Here is a 19,236-nt window from a genome sequence, read left to right on the forward strand (position 1 = left end):
CAAATAAAGTAAAGCTAGCAACTAATTTTTTTGTATTTTGATAAAATGCAGCAAACAAAGTTCTAAATAAAATAAAGCAAGACAAAAACAAAGTAAAGAGAATGGAAGTGGAGACTCCCCTTGCAGCGTGTCTTGATCTCCCCGGCAACGGCGCCAGAAAATTGTCTTGATGCTAGCACGCAATCGTCGTGCCCGTTGGGAAACCTGATACGTCTCCAACGTATCGATAATTTCTTATGTTCCATGCCACTTTAATGATGATATCTACATGTTTTATGCATACTTTATGTCATATTTATGCATTTTCCGGCACTAACCTATTAACAAGATGCCGAAGAGCCAGTTGTTGTTTTCTGTCTGTTTTTGGTTTCAGAAATCCTAGTAAGGAAATATTCTCGGAATTGGACGAAATCAACGCCCAGGGTCCTATTTTCACACGAAGCTTCCGAAGACCGAAGATGATACGAAGTGGGGCAATGGGGCGCCGACACACTAAGGCGGCGCGGCTCTGGGCCTTGGCCGCGCCGCCTGTTGTGTGGGGCCCTCGTGTGGCCCCCGACCTATCTCCTCCGCCTACTTATAGCCTTCGTCGTGAAACCCCCGCATCGAGAGCCACGATACGGAAAACCTTCCGCAGACGCCGCCGCCGCCAATCCCATCTCGGGGGATTCAGGAGATCGCCTTCCGGCACCCTGCCGGAGAGGGGAATCATCTCCCGGGAGGACTCTACACCACCATGGTCGCCTCCGGAGTGATGAGTGAGTAGTTCACCCCTGGATCTGTGGGTCCATAGCAGTAGCTAGATGGTCGTCTTCTCCTAATTGTGCTTCATTGTCGGGTCTTGTGAGCTGCCTAACATGATCAAGATCATCTATCCGTAATGCTATATGTTGTGTTTGTTGGGATCCGATGGATAGAGAATACTATGTTATGTTGATTATCAATCTATTACCTATGCGTTGTTTATGATCTTGCATGCTCTCCGTTATTAGTAGAGGCTCGGCCAAGTTTTTACTCTTAACTCCAAGAGGGAGTATTTATGCTCGATAGTGGGTCCATGCCTCCATTAAATCTGGGACAAGTGATGAAAAGTTCTAAGGTTGTGGATGTGTTGTTGCCACTAGGGATAAAACATCGATGCTATGTCCGAGGATGTAGTTATTGATTACATTACGCGCCATACTTAATGCAATTGTCTGTTGTTTTCAACTTAATATCGGAAGGGGTTCGGATGATAACTCCGAAGGTGGACTTTTTAGGCATAGATGCATGCTGGATAGCGGTCTATGTACTTTGTCGTAATGCCCAATTGAATTTCACAATACTCATCATAACATGTATGTGCATGGTCATGCCCTCTTTATTTGTCAATTGCCCAACTGTAATTTGTTCACCCAACATCCTATTTATCTTACGGAGAGACACCTCTAGTGAACTGTGGACCCCGGTCCTTTCTTTTAATCGAATACAATCTACCGCAATACTTGTTCTACTGTTTTCGCAAACAATCATCATCCACACTATACATCTAATCCTTTGTTACAGCAAGCCGGTGAGATTGACAACCTCACCGTTTCGTTGGGAGCAAAGTACTTTGGTTGTGTTGTGCGGGTTCCACGTTGGCGCCGGAATCCCGGTGTTGCGCCGCACTACATCTCGCCGCCATCAACCTTCAACGTGCTTCTTGGCTCCTACTGGTTCGATAAACCTTGGTTTCTTACTGAGGGAAAACTTGCCGCTGTACGCATCACACCTTCCTCTTGGGGTTCCCAACGGACGCATGCTGTACGCGTATCAAAACTCCAAGAGAAAGGTATGATGCGTACAGCGGCAAGTTTTCCCTCAGTAAGAAACCAAGGTTTATCGAACCAGTAGGAGCCAAGAAGCACGTTGAAGGTTGATGGCGGCGGAGTGTAGTGCGGCGCAACACCAGGGATTCCGACGTGGAACCTGCACAACACAACCAAAGTACTTTGCCCCAACGTAACAGTGAGGTTGTCAATCTCACCGGCTTGCTGTAACAAAGGATTAGATGTATAGTGTGGATGATGATGTTTGCAGAGAACAGTAGAACGAGTATTGTAGTAGATTGTATTCGATGTAAAAGAATGGACCGGGGTCCACAGTTCACTAGAGGTATCTCTCCCATAAGAATAAGCATGTTGGGTGAACAAATTACAGTTGGGAAATTGACAAATAGAGAGGGCATGACCATGCACATACATGTTATGATGAGTAGTGTGAGATTTAATTGGGCATTACGACAAAGTACATAGACCGCTATCCAAACATGCATCTATGCCTAAAAAGTCCACCTTCAGGTTATCATCCGAACCCCTCCAGATATTAAGTTGCAAACAACGTACAATTGCATTAAGTATGGTGCGTAATGTAATCAATAAATATATCCTTAGACATAGCACTGATGTTTTGTCCCTAGTGGCAACAACACATCCACAACCTTAGAACTTTCTGTCACTGTCCCAGATTTAATGGAGGCATGCACCCACTATCGAGCATAAATACTCCCTCTTGGAGTTACAAGTAAAAACTTGGCCAGAGCCTCTACTAGCAACGGAGAGCATGCAAGATCATAAACAACACATAGATGATAGATTGATAATCAACATAACATAGCATTCACTATTCATGGGATCCCAACAAACGCAACATATAGTATTACAAATAGATGATCTTGATCATGTTAGGCAGCTCACAAGATCCAACAATGATAGCACAATTAGGAGAAGACGACCATCTAGCTACTAGGATTTCGTCCAATTCCGAGAATATTTCCTTACTAGGATTTCTGAAACCAAAAACAGCAGAAAACAGCAACTGGCTCTTCGGCATCTCGTTAATAGGTTAGTGCCGGAAAATGCATAAATATGACATAAAGTATGTATAAAACATGTAGGTATCATCAATAAAGTAGCATGGAACATAAGAAATTATCGATACGTTGGAGACGTATCACGTACTTGCGTTGAACTTGGTTGGCAAACTCCATCATGGTCCGTTGAGTCTCACTCTTGTACTTGAAGAAGAATACCCAACAATAGCGTGAATAGTCATCAACAATGACGAGGCAATACTTCTTTCCTCCATAACTTTCATGAGACGGTGCACCGAAGAGATCAACATGTAGGAGCTCCAAGCATCTTGCGGTAGAGATGATAGTCTTGGCCTTGTGAGGAGCTCCATGCATTTTTTCTTGTACGCAAGCCCTACAAACACGATCTTTGCGAAAAGAGACATCTTCTTTTAGTCCGAGAATGTGGCCACCCTTGTGGAGACTTTGCAAAGTCCTCATGTTGACATGGGCTAGTCGGCGATGCCATAACCAACCCTTGTCACCTTTGGCGAATAGGCAAAGAGCGGAAGATGTTGTCTTTCCGGAGAAATCGACAACATACAATCCGTTCTCTACATATCCAACAAAAGCTACATTGAGTGTCTTGCTCCACAAGAGGACCACCATATGTTCATCAAAGAATGTGCATAGACCCATACGAGCAATTTGATGAACGGAGAGTAAATTATAACCAAGGGTCTCGACAAGGAGGACATTCACAAGTGAGATGCTCGGGTGTTACCACCACCTTGCCAAGACCCAATACCTTAGAGCACGTGTTGTTGCCATATGATACGGTAGAGTGAGAAGGCTCGAGGTTGACAACAATATTCTTGCTTCCGGTCATATGACTTGTGGCTCCACTATCAACCACCCACTTAGCGCCACCGGAAGCTTAGTCCTACAAGGAATCAAGTCCTGGATTTAGGTACCCATTTTTCAATGGGTCCTAGCATGTTAGTAACAAGGGGTTTGGGAACCCAAATAGTCCAATCAACATTGTCCTTTTGAGGACCAATAAAGCGAGCACGAATATGTCCATAGTAATCAACAAAAAGAACATGAGAAGGGTTGTTAGAGCCGGCGAAACCCTTCGAGGTGGAGTTGGGTACTCCATCCCTTCTTGAGCTAGCATTGCTCTCTTCAAGGTTGATCTCCATGTTCTCCTTGTTCTTCTTCTTCTTCTTTGTCCTCTTATTCCTCTTCCTCTTTGGCTTGATAGCCGCTCCTCCTTCATTGCAAGAGCCCTTTTTGGCTCCATCTTTAGCTTCAATGACTCCTTCCAAGTACTTGGCTTGAACTTGGAGTCTATCAACTTTGGCCTTCAAACGGTTGACTTCATCTTCATGCTCCGGTGAGGATGGCAAATATCAAACACTTGGACTTCCTTTGCCTTGTTCACCCGGAAGTGTTCCATCAAAGCTTCTTCTTGGAGAGCATTCATCTTCATGAGTAAGCGCTTGTCACTCTCCATCTTGGCAATGTCACTTTCATGAGTGCAACACGCACGGTCCTTGCTCAAAGGAAAGTACTCCTTCAATGCTTCCTCTTGCATGGAATTGACCTCCATGAGCTTGGCTTCCCTTCTCTTCAAGGCGGCTATTTCCTCCTCATGATCACAACAAGTGTCCTTCTCCTTGCTCATGCGGAGACATTCCACCAAAGACTCTTCTTGCTTGCTACTCAAACTCAATAGCTTGGCCTTGGTGGTCTCAAGAGCGGCAATTTCTTCATCATGATTGCAACATGAGGTCTTCTCTTTAAACATGCGGTAATATTCATCCAAGGCTTCTTCTTGAAGAGCATTGACTTCCAAGAGAAGAGCATTGTGCCTCCTCAAGGAAGTAACTTGATCAACAAGCTCATCATGACAAGAGTTAGGGTCTTCATCATCTTTCTCTTTGTTGGCTTCCTCAAGAGAGAGCATCTTCTTTTGAGCTCACCAATCAACTCAAGAGCATGGTCTCGATCCTTGGTGAGTCGAGAAACAATAGCTTCGGTGGAGTCTTCAAGGACGATGACACTAGCTTCAAGAGACATGCGCAGATTTCGTTCATCATCAAGCTCCTCTTTGAGAGAGGCAATCTCATTTGTCGCTTCCCTTTCCAACCTCTCCTTCTCCTCTATAAGGGCCGCACTGAGTTGGCTCAAGAGAGCCCCAACATGAGTCTTGGTATCCCCTTGCATGTTAGTGAGAAAAGAATCCAAACCCATAATCTCATGTTTAACGGTGAGACTAGTGGCATCATTAATATATAAGGTATTAGTCGAGGATGATGGTTTGGAGGGGGATTTTACCTCCGTGGATGCCTTTGCCATAAGGCAACGAGCATTGTTGGTGATGAGGTTCTCATTGGGAGAGTCGAAGAGGGAGATAGAGGGAGTGGTAATGGTGATGGCGACCACTCTCTCTCCTTCCTTGTTGGAGCTCTTGTCCCCACGTTCTTCATCTTCGTCGGAGGAGTACTCCTCTCGAATGATGAAGGCTCTAGGCTTCTTGGTGTAGGATACCTTGTCGTCATCGGACTTGGGGGAGAACTTGGAGAATCCTTTGGAGAGTGACTTGAACTTTTCCTTGCGGATAAGCCTTCCACCATGATCTCCTCTTCTCTCAAACATACAATCCGCGACAAAATGATTCTTGTCGCTGCAATTGTAGCATGTTCTTCCCCTTTGCCCCTCCCTTGGGCTCTTGGAGAGACTTCTTGGAGAATCACGAGATCTTCTTGGTCTTGTGCTTCGGGACTTGTTTCCATCCCAAAATTTCTTGGCGGCGAGAGCCATGTGCTCATGATAATTCATCTTGAGATCATCCGGTCCCCACTCAACGGGATCCTCATCTCTTTCACTATCCTCATGTACCCTCCTCTTCAATGCAAGGTTGGGCTTGCGGGAGTTGTGGGCGCGGGCAACAAGATCCTCCGCATTCTTCTTGGAGATGTCCAAAGCGATGACTTCGCTAAGAACTTCATCGGATGTCATAGCACGGAAGGAGGCGTTTTGGTGGATGGCCGTCAACTTCACTTCCTCATAAGGGAGGAGAGCGTTGTAGAACTTGTGCTTGATCCAATGGTCATCCACAAACGTTGCTCCAAGATCTTGCATTTGTACGGCAAGAGCGATGAGGCGCCGATACATTTCTTCGGGGACTCTCCTTCAATCATGACGAAGTTGTCGGCCATATTGTTCACTTCATCAAAACAAGAGCTTTGGATGCTTGCATTTCCGAGGAAGAGCTTCTCAAGTTTATCCCATGCTTCCTTGGCGGTCTTGAGCGAGCGGATGTGAGCGCGGTCCTTGGGCGTGATGGCCATGTGAATCATGTTGATGGCGGTGGCGTTGAGTTGGTCATCTACCACTTCTCTTCTTGTCAAGCTCTTTGGGTCTCATGGTGAATAGCCCTCCTCGATGATACGCCAAAGCTCGGTAGATGCGCTGCGCACATGAGAACGCATTAAGAATTGCCAATTTTCAAAGTTGTTTGACTCAAGTAACGGTGGTGAACCATGCGACAAGATATGTGGCATAGGTATTGGAACGTTTATGGTGTAATCACTTGGTGGTGGCACCTCATGATAACCCCCTAGACGTTCCGCAACCGGTGTCCCATCCTTCCCCTTTGTTGAAGTGCCGGTCTCCCCAAGCCCTTCCTTTTGTGGATCAATTGTCGTTTGCGCGACAAAATCAACAAGAGGAAAGAGGTTAGCTTTTGGTGGGGGATCCTCGGCACTTGCTTTAGGATCAACGATAGGGTTCGGTTTTTGAGCAACCAACTCCATCATCATCGCATTCATTTATATAATGATGGATGACTCCAATTTCTTGAGATCATCCAACGTAGCTGTTGTGGTATCGACGGGAGATGATGGAGCGGGTGGCACAAGGGAAGGTGACCCATTCTTATCCACCTCTTGTTCGGCCATTTTTTAGGCGGTAAAGCCCGAGGAAGAAAACCTTGCTCTGATACCACTTGAATGGATCGTAGCGAACAAGAGGGGGGGTGAATGGCGCTATGGCAAGTTTTAGTCTTTTTCTATTTTAGTGCAACCGAAGGTAAAGGTGAGAACTTTAGCGATAGCGGTGATCCTACAATGATCCTAGGACAAGTGAAACAAGTAAAGGAATCAACAAGATAGTAAGAGTAAGGAGCGAGACAACCGGGGGCGCGGAGACGAGGCGAGGTTTGTTTCCCGCAGTTCCTTCCACAATAGGAAGTACGTCTTCATTGAGGAGGTGCTAGTCTCACACAAGAGACTAGACGGCCACACCACGAAGGAAGGCCTCACCTTCTTCCCCGAGAGAGCTCCACGAAGGTGCTCTCCCTCTTCCACTAAGGCACCGGTCGAGGCGGTGATTCCTTCACAAGGTTGGGGCGAGCTCCACACACAAGGATGCTCCCAACACCCTATGGAGCTAGTACATCAACAAGCTAGCCTCCATAGCTGCACATCTCCAATGTCCCACCATAGGAACCCTACTACCAAGATCCACTAAGGAGTAGCTTGTATTGGTGAAATCTCTCTTGGTAGAACTATAGATCGGGGTCTCCTCCACCACTCCTCAAAGTTTGGGCAAGATTGGTTGGATGGTTGGGGAGATCCTCAAGGATTAAGCTCAGCAACAATGGAGGAGAGAGAGAGGGAAGAGATAAAATCGTGTTGGGGAAGAAGGGGCCCTTAAATAGGCTCCTCCAAATCCAACCGTTATGTCCAGTTTTTGCCTAAGCGGTACTACCGCTTTGGGTAAGCGGTACTACCGCTCTGAGTTCGAATTCCCCAGATCTGGTCCACGTGGACACGAGAGGTACTACCGCTCGAGGTACCGCAACAGGGTCCAAACCTTACTGGACTCGAAGCGGTACCGGAGCGGTACCGGAGCGGCATCGCCATAACTAGTTACGGTACCTAGGCGGTACCGTGAGCGGTACTACCGCTCCAGGTACTGCAGGGGTACCGCAACTCGTATTCTGGGTCAATCTCAGTGCAGACTCAGAGCGGTACCGTGGGCGGTACCTATAGGGGTAGCGGTACTACCGCTACAGGTACCGGTAGTACCGGCTCTGGGTAAAACCGGCTTTCTCCCCTTTTTCTCTCCAGCCATGTCACCTCGCGATACACACACAAAACCAGAAAACCTATCAACTACGCTTCGGTCTTCCGATCTTGACGTGTCCAGCGAGGTCACCGTGCACTTGCAAATCTAACAATGATACTCAAGGCACACGGTGAGATTACTCAAGTGTTTTCGTCAAACACACAAAACTTGGGGTTTAAACTTTACTCTTACAGTTGTGCTCTGATACTAAATGTGCATGTCTACTCTATCAAGGAACAAACTTCATTACTAGGTGTGCTCTGATGCTGAATGTTTTTGCCCAAGATATATAAGATTAATTATAATCATTCATCTTGACGGAATGGGCATGCTGTTTGGCCTAGCATTGTTTAGACCATTAGCTAGCTCAACTGGCCGTCTCGAAGTAGCGAATTTGTACCGGTGTATGAATCCAGGAAGCCCATGAAACCCATAATAAAATAGAGGACTTGGAAGCACCCGAAGCCCAGGAACCAAACGTAGAGAACAACTAAAAGCCCATCAAGTAGTTGACATTGACATAAGCTTATTGTATTTGTAATCGAGCCGGATTGGATTTCGAGACCTAGCCTCGCATATAAAGGCTGGATTGACTCGTGGCATACTCATTGTAACCCTAGATCGATTCTAGTAACCTAGTGATTTTGTGTTTTCCATCAATAACATCAGACTCTCTTATTTGTCTGATAAGATGTACAAATCACCAGCGCACCTCTTTCCTTGATACCCAAGTCCATTACCATGGACATTGGCGCGGCGTGTGTGAAATCTGGGGATTGGAGTCATGAATTTGACGGCTCTTTCTTCACCAAGCAACAACTCGACGACTATCGGTGGCCAGATCCGTTTTGGCCGTCTCCTAGTCTTCGACAACCTCGGCCAGGGGATGGATTTGACGATCATAAGTATCAACTTTCACGTCAGGTCATGAGGTACTCTTCGCCTCTCGGACCCAATCTGTTCGGGTCGATCGGCTACGAGCTCCGTACCAGGTGCAACGTCGATATCTTCAATCGGATCCACAAGTGAGACAAACTCGCCTCCAACCACCATGAACAACTACGACTCCGCCACAATCCGGGATCTCGCCGATCTTTTCGACGGTGTCTCCTCTACTATGAAAGCGAGCTATAAGTCCTTCACTGCTGACGAATAAACTTCTCATCTTTTTTGATATTTTATGCGCACACATCAATCAGTAATTGTGTGCTTCGACAAAACAGTCAGCCCAAAGCAGTAAAAAAATGGCAAGTGAAGGTACCATATAGTATCCCTGATGATTTGGCTATCCTATCTTTTTCTCCCTTAGCTCCAATTGGCAGATAATTTCTTTGCTTAGGTGTTTGGTGACAATGACTGAAAGCCTCCCTGTCCCCCAACAAAGATTTGTCATACCGATTCAAACAAAATCGAAAAACCTCACGTTTCTTACACTCAAACAACTTGTACCTGATTAATTAACCATGCTCGGATTAATTATACGGTCACAGAGGAAGAAACCTCAGTCATTTTCACACAATTATACGCAGAAAGAGTTGGGTTAGCCTTCTAGCTAGAAGGGTCCTTGACTCCTTGTACAAACGTTCTTCTCTCTCCACGCGTTGCGTGACCGCGAGCCTGCTGCCGGCCGCTGCCGGCCGGGAACCAAGTCCGTCCATCGCTCCCGCCATAATTTAAATCCAACAGGGCGGTAAATTTCCAGTCCTACCCCTAATCCTCTGTTCTGGCGACCCAAAAAACTGCTGCCCAATTCAGACATTTCAGCCTCTCGCCACCTGCTTCGGAAATCCAAGACCGTCGAAACAAAACCATCCCCATCGTCGAGTGTCCTGCTCACCGCGGGCGGCACGCGAGTCGACTCATCCAGCGCAGACATGGCAGCACCGATGCCGACGTACTCTGCCGTCGTCGCGCACGCCTCCGCGTTCCTCGGCGAGCTCATCGCCGACCCGCTCCTCCGGCGCCACCTCCTCTCCGCCGCGGCCGCCGCGGACGGCGGCGGTGGCCAGCACACGGCCGCCACGCTCCAGGCGCTCTCCCTCATCTCGGACGCGCTCGACACGGCCCCGTCCGCCTCGCCGTCGCCGTCCTCGCTCCGCGCCGCCGAGCGCCTCCTGCTCTCTCTCCCCGCGGCCACCCCGCTCTCCTGCCTCCTCTCCGCGATCGCCTCCGCCGCGCGGCGCCGCGGCGGCGCGCCGTCCGCCGCGTCCGCCGTGCTCGACCTCTTCGTCCTCGACCCGGCGCTCGCGCGCCACGAGCTCGCGCCCGCGGCCTTCGAGGCGCTCTTCGCGCCGCGCCTCCTCCCCGTCATGCGCCACTTCGCCACGCGCCGCGCGTCGGCCGCCGCCGCCGTGGCCTCCGCGGCGCAGTTCCGCGAGGACAGCAGGTCCGACGAGACGGCCGCGCTGTCCGCGATGAGGGTTCTGTCGCTCATGAGCGGCGCCCAGGCGCAGGAGATGAGGGGCCTGGAGCGAGAGTACGAGATGGTGCTCGACGTCAACTGCAAGGCCTACGCGCTCTACCTGAAGAAGATCCTCGAAGCCGGAGAGACGGAAAGGCTTTCACCGCCGCCTCCTCCTCCGGAGCTTGTTTTCACAGTCGGAGACGGCGACATGAGCGCCGGCGACGAGGAAGCCTCGACGGACGCCGATGATGGGGCTCTCAGCTTCGTGCGGGACAATGTAATACTCTACATGCACACACACGCTACGTTCTTTCCACATTGATTTCAGCGAGCTCACCGTGAAGTTTTGCAGCCGATGTGGGCGGAGGCGGAGGGCGACCTGTACCCGCGGCAGGGGAGCATCAAGGGACGGAGGGAACTGATGAGGCCGCCGAGCCTGTACCCGCAGCGCGTGTCGCCGCACCTCATAGTGCAGCAGCAAAGGCAGTCACCGCAGGTCGGAAGATCGGGAAGATGGAGCCCAGCGCCCAGACTCCGAGAAGAGCCCTCGCCGGCCACGCCTTCCGACGACAGCACGGAGGATTCTTCCATCGAGCTCTACACCGGCAAACAGGTTTGTGCTAGTGTATCTGAACCTTTTCTTAGATGATATCTGAACCTTTGACGCGTTCTGAAACGAAAGATGCAATTGGTACTTAATTAAGCCGGTCGTTCAATATAGAATCCGAGTGATCAAAAGGATTAGTACGGACTACTAGCTGTACTAGCTAGATAAACACTTCACTGCATGATTTGTTTGGATGCCGGCCTAGGATAATCTTCCAAGCAGGAGTAAGTACTAGTAGATAGAAGGAATTAGGCTCCATTTTTGCATTGCATGACAGTCCTCTTTGACTGACAATCTTGTCTTATTTAGATTTTAGAGCATCCGTATCCCTAGATGCTAAAGAGACGTTGAAGGTGAGAGAAATGGCTAGAACCAGTTCTTTGAACTTTTCAATGAAAATTCAGGTGGTGGACTTCGACCCCACGTGACCATTCGAAAAGGACGCTTACCGTTTAGCACCGAGTGTAAGCTTATTCAGGGTTTTTTTTTTAAATTCCACTTGTTATAAGTTGAGCAGTTGAGTTAACTTTTTTTTCTAATCTCCGCAAACGACTCAAAATAATAACCAGGTTAACAATAAATCCGTTGCTGATCAACGTAGTATTTTTTATTTTATTTTTGAAATTTAGTATTATTACTTAGATTATGTATGATGGTACTCTGGTTTGCTTAATACTGTAACGTTCACTAACTGCATTGTAGAAATTTGTGAACTTCAACTTTTAAAATAAGTTCAGTATAACATTAAACGGTCGTCTAAGTATATCTGGGAATGTGACAAATTAAATCCAAGTTGCAAACCATAACATGACAATATATTTAATATTTTTATTTCGGTTGATAAGTTGTTGATTTTCTATGGCACATGACACTAAACATCTTAAAATTGAAACTACACTTAAAATGCAGTTTCTATATGTAAAGTACTACAAAAAATAAATTATTACGAAGAATCCACAAAAGTGACCGAAAAACTTCACAAAAGCAACTAAAAAAAGGCTGAAATACCACTCAATAAAACGTGGCTAGCTTTTTTTCAAAATGGGAGCAAAATCCCAGCTCTGCATCGATCGATGCACACATCTTTTTATTGCATTATTCAGAGTAACGGATCAGTTATATAGTTGCACATCTCATGGATCACAGCCTTTTATGGCTAGTATTTAAAAATATTTCTTAGTCCACTAAATTACTAGATATCAAGTTTAGAGGTAGACCTAAGAGCTTAATGTAGACTAAAGAGTGCCGTAAGCCCCTTAAGATTGCATTCCATAAAATAAATACAATATTTAAAATTCACGTAGAGACTAGCCCCCTCTTATCCGTGCAACCTATTTGCCTTCAAGTCATGGCCATATCAAACAAAATACAATATTTAGAGCATCCGTATCCCTAGATGCTAAAGAGAATTTAAAGGTGAGAGAAATTGCTAGAACCAGTTCTATGAACTTTTCAGTGAAAATTCTGGTGGTGAACTTCAACCCCACGTGACCATTCGAAAAGGACGCTTACCGTCTAGCACCGAGTGCTAAGCTTATTTAGGGGGTATTTTGAAAATTCCACTTGTTATAAGTTGAGCAGTTGAGTTAACTGTTTTTTTTCTAATCTCCGCAAACGACTCAAAATGATAACCAGGTTAACAATATATCCATTCCTGAGAGACCAACGTAGTATTTTATATTTTCGTTTTGAAATTTACTATGACTTACTTGGACTATATATAATGGTACTCTGGTTTGCTTAATACACTAACTGCTTTGCTGAAATTTCTGAACTTCAACTCTGGTTCAGGGCAATCCAAGTATATATACCGAGAATGTGAAAAGATATATGTAAGTCGCAAATCATAACATGGCTACAAATTTAATATTTTATTTGGGTTGATAAATTGTTGATTGTCTCTATGGCACATGAGACTGAACATCTCAAAACAGAAATTTCACTTAAAGTGCAGTTACAATATACAAAGAACTACGAAATCAAATTTTAAGAAAAATCCACAAAGGTCACTGAAACTTCATAAAACATGACCGCAACTAAAAAACACAGAAATACCACTCAGCAAAACGTGGTGAGAACTTCAAAATATTTCCAAGTCAACTAAATTACTAGTTATCGAGTTTAGGGGTAGAACTTCCTGTAGACTAAATAGTGCCATGAGCACCTTAAGTTTGCATTCCATCGAACAATATACAATATTTAAGATTCATGTAGTAATGTTTGAACTAGAGATTAGCCCCCTCTTATCCGTGCAACTTATTATCCTTGAAGTCATGGCCCCATACTTTAGCAAAATTATCTTTGATTAGGATCTCCTCTAGAGTACCGACCAAAAACAAATCTTTAGAGGAAACTTAAGCCTGCCGATGAATTTCTTCTAGAGGACAATGTTTCCATTAGCTATATCTGCCTACATGGACATAACCCAAAAAAAAAACTCCAGAAGTACAAAGGTTCAAACGAAAAACGAATGTCTCGTAGGATTGAATAACATACATTCACCGCTAAACCAAATGAGGCTAGACCGTCCATTCATCACTAGATAAAACTCAACAAAAAATACTAACATTCAAAAAAAGTTATATTTAAAATAGTAGGTATCGTGACATGTTTTCGCTACAGAATGCAGCGAAGTGTTTGTATTGTTGACTAAGAGGTATATCTCCAAGCAAAGAATCTTCCAGAAATCTGTTAGTTGTGCTATCATCGACAATAATCGAGTCCGCGATAAAAAAAAACTCGTCCTTTTTAGATAGCCATTCTTGGAAACAAGAATAAGTAGGTTTTGTTGCCACTTGTTTTTTTGATAATATATCACTATTCAAAATATATCAATTACACCTGAACTCTACACCAACAACATAACAAGATATAGTCAAGACAATGAGGATGCACATAGCCAAATTGTTACCAAAGTAAAGAAAAAGATCAATTGAACAACTACAACAACCACGAATGATGTCAACCTGATGGTACCAAATGAGGTACTCTGAGAACGACACGTCCAGGAAGGGAAATGTTCTTTGGAACTCAATTATGACAACAATATATCTAATTGACTCACTCGTGGTGTATGGTTGAGTCGATGATGAGAGTTGGAACTACTGTTATCGCTATGTTGTCGGTTGTGACACTCGAGAGAAAGTCCTACAACACCCATCCTCATTTTGCAACTTAAAGAACCGGGTAAACATTTGTTTTCAATTTAAGATTATCCATTTAAATACTCCTTGTTCTCATGGCATGCACAAAATAAACTTCACTTTGTTAAATGACATTTCTTCTTATGCCTATAAGTCATCACTGTGCCAGAAGAATCTAGGTTTGTAGTAATAAACATATTGTAAATTTAGAGGCACATCAAAGAATGACATCAGTGGATTGGTGATTATATCATTTATAAAGAAAAGTCACGCCCATATGAAAACAATTTACCCATGACCCTTTCCACTCTTTATTAGTGAAAACCTAGATGATTTAATGAGTTTAATGTTAGGCCCTGTCATGTGTAATTTTATGTGACTTACTACCTCCATCTTAAAGTTTAAGGCTTAAATTATTTTTAGAAAATCAAACGATGTCAAGTTTGACTAAGTTTTTACCAGAAATTATTAACATGCGAAATACAAAATTAATATAATTAAATAGATAATAAAATATATTTCCGAAAGGTATCTACATATATTGTATTGTATTTGTTGTTGATAGATTGTTCTAAAAGTTTGATCAAATTTTACTTGGTTTGACTTTTCAAAAAACAATGCCTTAATCTTTGGCATGAAGGTAGTATATTTTTAAAATGATAAATAGTACTACGCACTAGCCAGATAACCCTTTCAAATTGTGAAGTCGATTTTGTAATAAACCTATTAGAAGAAAATGGCATTGTTTTTACAACTAGTTTCTGCTCGGAAGCATCGAAGAAGACAATCCTTGTTGGCTTCTCCGGATGATGAGCCATTTCTGGCTACGTAGACGAGAAACCACATTTTCTAAAACTGAGTTCCCAATGCTTGTTTTCTTGTCTCGTAGGAAAAGCACGCGGCGTCGCCTCTGTCCAAGCCACGTAAAGCGCAGCCACGCGATGACGACGGCGCCGGCTGGGCCCGTTCTTCTCCGGAGCCATCGAGGTAAGCCACCCTGCGCCCCTCCAAGACAGCATTCTCCAGCCTTGCACCGGCGTTACCGAGACAAGCTCTGATCGCGGCCCCTGTCGGATTTTCTTACATACAGCTCCCCGATGGGCGGCTACGCCGACCTGGCGCGGCAGCAGCAGGTGGCGTCGACGCCCAAGGACTTCGTGTGCCCGATCACCAGCCAGGTGTTCGACGACCCCGTCACGCTCGAGACCGGCCAGACCTACGAGCGCCGCGCCATCCAGGAGTGGCTCGACCGCGGCAACGCCACCTGCCCCATCACCCGCCAGCACCTCAACGTCGGCAGCCTCCCCAAGACCAACTACGTCCTCAAGCGCCTCATCGCCGGCTGGCTCGAGCAGAACCCGCCCGCCACGCCGGCGCCGCCCATCACGCCCATTACTCCCGCCACGCCCGCGCTGCCGGTGGCGAGGACGCCTTCCGCGAGGATGGAGGCCCCGCCGCCCCTTCCCTTCAAGATCAACTCGCCGTCCCCGGACAACACCGGCAGCCAGGCCAGCGCGCCCTCGCCCACCAGCGTCATCGTGCAGGCCTCCGTGGACAGCGCCATCGGCGAGCTCCGCGCCGCGGTGTCCTGCCTCTGCACGTCCGAGGAGCTGGCCGAGTCGGAGAAGTCCGTGCTCAGGATCGAGCGGCTCTGGCGCGAGGCCGGCGCCGCGGAGCACGCGTTCTTCTCCGCGCTGGCCAAGCCCGCCGTCATCAACGGCTTCGTGGAGATCCTCTTCAACTCCGTCAGCGCGCAGGTGCTGCAGGTGGCCGTCTTCCTCCTCGCCGAGCTCGCCTCCCGCGACGACGGCGTCGTGCAGACGCTGACACGGGTGGACACCGACGTCGACTGCCTCGTCGCGCTCTTCAAGAAAGGGCTCGTCGAGGCTGTCGTTCTCATCTACCTTCTCAGTCCTTCCGTGGAGCAGCTCGTCGAGATGGACATGGCCGAGGCGCTGGTGGCCGCCATCCGCCGAGTCGAGGAGGCAGACGCGGTGAACATGTGCGTCAAGCCCAAGGCCGCGTCGGTGATCCTCCTCAGCCAGATTCTCTCAGAGGCAGGTGATGGCAGAGACAGCACGCCGCCGGTGCCGAGGTCCGCGCTGGTGTCCGAGAGGTTCGTCAGGAGTACGGCTCTGGTCTTGGACGCCGAACAGGTCGAGGTGAGGGTGGCCGGCATGAGGATCCTACTGAGGTGCATCGCGGAGGACGGCCACTGCCGGAGTAGCATCGTCGACAAGCTGGCGCTGGGCCCCGTCCTCGACGCCTTCCACGTCGTCGGCGACGCCGACAAGTTCGACATCGTTCGGTTCCTCTCCGAAATTCTCAAGCTGAAAAAGTAATCCTAACATAACCAATCAACAAACTCCACATTCTTCCAACCTTGTGTGCTATGCTAAACTTGTCCGAACCTAACGCCGTTCTTCTTCAGGCGATCGGCAGCAGAGCGTGTTCTTCGGGCGATCAAAGAGGGAGGATCCTTCAGCATGATGCACACGCTCCTTGTGTATCTGCAGTCCACGACGCCGGAGCAGAGCCCCGTCGTCGCAGGGCTTCTTCTTCAGCTTGATCTCTTGGTAAACACAGTAGATTTCTGTTTGCTATATTTCTTCAGTTTACATAGTGATCCGCAGCTCCATCTTCTAAATCCTGACGACCAATTCGTCTGCTTGGCAGGTGGAGCCGAGGAAGATAAGCATGTACCGCGAGGAGGCGATGGACAGCCTCGCTGACTGCCTCAAGAACTCCGATTTCCCGAGGAGCCAGCTCCTCGCCGCCGAGACCATCATGAACCTGCCCGGAAAGTTCTCCTCGTCGGGGCGGCCGCTCGCCCGGTCGACCCTGCTCAAGCTCGCCAGGGTGAAGGAGCGATACCGGCCGCCGCAGTCGCAGGAGCTGAGCGTCGTCCGCGGCGCCGATGGCGGCGAGGACGACGCGGCCGCCGAAGACAAGGCAGCGTGGGAGTGGGAGAGGAAGACGGCGTACGCGGTGGTGAGCCACGAGTTCGGGCTGGCGCTGGAGGCCCTGTCCGAGTGCCTCGAGAGCAAGAACGCGGAGCTGTTCGCGGCCAGCCTCGTGTGCGCCGTCTGGCTCGTCCACATGCTCTCCCTCCTACCCGACACCGGCGTGCTCGGCGCGGCCCGGGTCTGCCTGCTCCGGCAGCTCGTGCTCGTCCTCAGGTCCGCCAAGCACGGCAGCGACAGGGCCCTCGCCATGGTGGCGCTCAGGAGCTTCATGAACGACCGTGGTTTGTTTGTTACTGCGCTCATGGACTTGCATTCTTGCCTGAACTTGTTAAAGTTCATCTCTTGTTCGTCCTATCTGATTTGATGTGAAATGTTTTCAGAGGGAATGCAGGACATCGCAACCTACATCAAGGACGTGCTCAGGACCTTGAGAGAGCTGAAGAAATCGTCCGGGCTTGCGTTCGAGATGCTCAAGCTGCTCTCAGATGGCCAGGAGTCTAGCATCGTAATGCTCAGCTTAGCATCTTGTGCAAAAGTATCCACAGAATTCGGAAGATTTGTCTTTGCTGAAGAATGTTCTTCTTCCTCTTGCCGCAGGACATGTGGAACCACAAGGAGCTTAATCAAGTCGATTGCAGCTCCAACGGTGAGGTCACGTCGATCGTGTACTTCAAGAACTACATCTTCTCCGGCCACTCTGACGGAACGCTGAAGGTTGTTCTTTCAAAATTTCCATACTTCAAAATTACTCTAAAAACAAATTTCAGTTTCTCAACTCTGAATATTAAAAAATAAAAATTCAAAAAAACTCTGAATATTTTGAAATCCAGGTCTGGGAGGGAAGTGAGAACATCCTTCGCCTCGTCCAGGAATCCCAGGAGCACACGAAAGCAATCACCAGCTTGTCAATCCTGCCGTCTGAGGAGAAGCTCTACAGCGGATCAATGGATAGAACTATACGGGTACATACATGATCAACGAAAGTTACACTATGTAAACTTGAGAATAAAACCTGATTATGTACGTCCATGAGCAGGTATGGCAGTTCCGCGACGGCCTCCGGTGCGCGGAGGTGCACGACACGAGGGACCCGGTGCAGAACCTGGCGGTGGCCACCGCCATGGCGTGCTTCGTGCCGCAGGGCGCCGGCGTCAAGGCGCTGAGCTGGAACGGCGGCAGCCCCAGGGTGGTGAACCCGGGCAAGTCCGTGCGCTCCATGGCGCTCCTGCACGGCAAGCTCTTCTGCGGCTGCAACGACGGCAGCATCCAGGAGGTCGACCTGGCCACCGGGACGCTGGCCGTCATTCAGGTAGGGAACAAGAGGATCCTCGGCAAGTCCAACCCCGTCTACTGCCTGCAGCTCCACGACGGCCTGCTTTACACCGGCGGCGCCTCTCTCGACGGCGCGTCCGTCAAGGTGCGCCTCGGCTTCAGTCAACTGTTCAGTGCACTCGATATGTCTGCTGATGCAATGCAATGCAGATATGGAACAGCACCAACTACAACCTCGTCGGGTCCATACCGTCGCCGGCGGAGGTGCGGTCGCTCGTGGTGAGCGCCGACCTCGTGTACCTGGGATCGAGGAACGGCGCCGTGGAGATCTGGTCCAGGGAGAAGCTCATCAAGATCGGGGCACTCCAGGCCGGCGGACCCGGCTGCCGGGTCCAATGCATGGCGGTCGACGCCGACGGGGACGTCCTCGTCGTCGGAACCTCCGACGGCAGAATTCAGGTATGGTTCCACCAAAGGCTGGCAAAGAAATTGTGATACCAGAAGACATGCTTCTTGAAAATGGCGAAACTATTGATTAGTAAGTTCTAGCACTTACATTGGGGGTTCTTTCTTCTGCACAGGCTTGGGGATTGACATGAGCAGCGGCAGATTATCGGGTGCAGACTGCAGAGGGGGAGTTGAAGGAATAATTAAATTTGTATTCTTCTTTGTCCAGAATGGAGAATAAACAGGAGATACAGAGATGACATACATGTAAAAATGCAATTTCATTATTATATGTTGTGGCAAGCTCTAGCAAGGACTCAACATGAAATCGATAAAATGTACATACACAACTACGTTGTTGAGTAAATACTGATGACATTCTTGATCACAAACAACATAGTCTACCACAATTAACATTGATATGTATCATAAATTGGATTTTTTCTGGG

At 48.0% G+C, this 19,236-nt stretch overlaps 1 protein-coding gene across 1 annotated transcript; it reads left to right on the plus strand.

Annotated features, from left to right (window-relative positions):
• The first annotated feature begins 9,822 nt into the window (after positions 1-9,822).
• Positions 9,823-18,976, plus strand: LOC124658869 (putative E3 ubiquitin-protein ligase LIN). The gene is made up of 12 exons (XM_047196865.1): positions 9,823-10,629; positions 10,705-10,965; positions 14,992-15,089; positions 15,193-16,440; positions 16,534-16,678; positions 16,779-17,349; positions 17,449-17,573; positions 17,666-17,782; positions 17,899-18,030; positions 18,105-18,485; positions 18,551-18,799; positions 18,922-18,976. Exons 1-12 carry the CDS (start codon positions 9,823-9,825, stop codon positions 18,937-18,939), a joined length of 4,152 nt encoding a protein of 1,383 aa, XP_047052821.1. The 3' UTR covers positions 18,940-18,976.
• Positions 18,977-19,236: the final 260 nt, after the last annotated feature.

The sequence above is a fragment of the Lolium rigidum genome, chromosome 6, assembly GCF_022539505.1.
Source record: "Lolium rigidum isolate FL_2022 chromosome 6, APGP_CSIRO_Lrig_0.1, whole genome shotgun sequence".
NCBI classification, from domain to species: Eukaryota; Viridiplantae; Streptophyta; class Magnoliopsida; order Poales; family Poaceae; genus Lolium; species Lolium rigidum.

What these genes read in the sequence shown, in the direction of transcription:
- LOC124658869 (XM_047196865.1), top strand. Translation starts at nt 9,823, where the DNA reads ATGGCAGCACCGATGCCGACGTACTCTGCCGTCGTCGCGCACGCCTCC. An exon ending in AGCTCTACACCGGCAAACAG is followed by an intron (nt 10,966 to 14,991) that starts GTTTGTGCTAGT and finishes CTTGTCTCGTAG; the next exon opens with GAAAAGCACGCGGCGTCGCC. An exon ending in TTCTTCAGCTTGATCTCTTG is followed by an intron (nt 16,679 to 16,778) that starts GTAAACACAGTA and finishes TCTGCTTGGCAG; the next exon opens with GTGGAGCCGAGGAAGATAAG.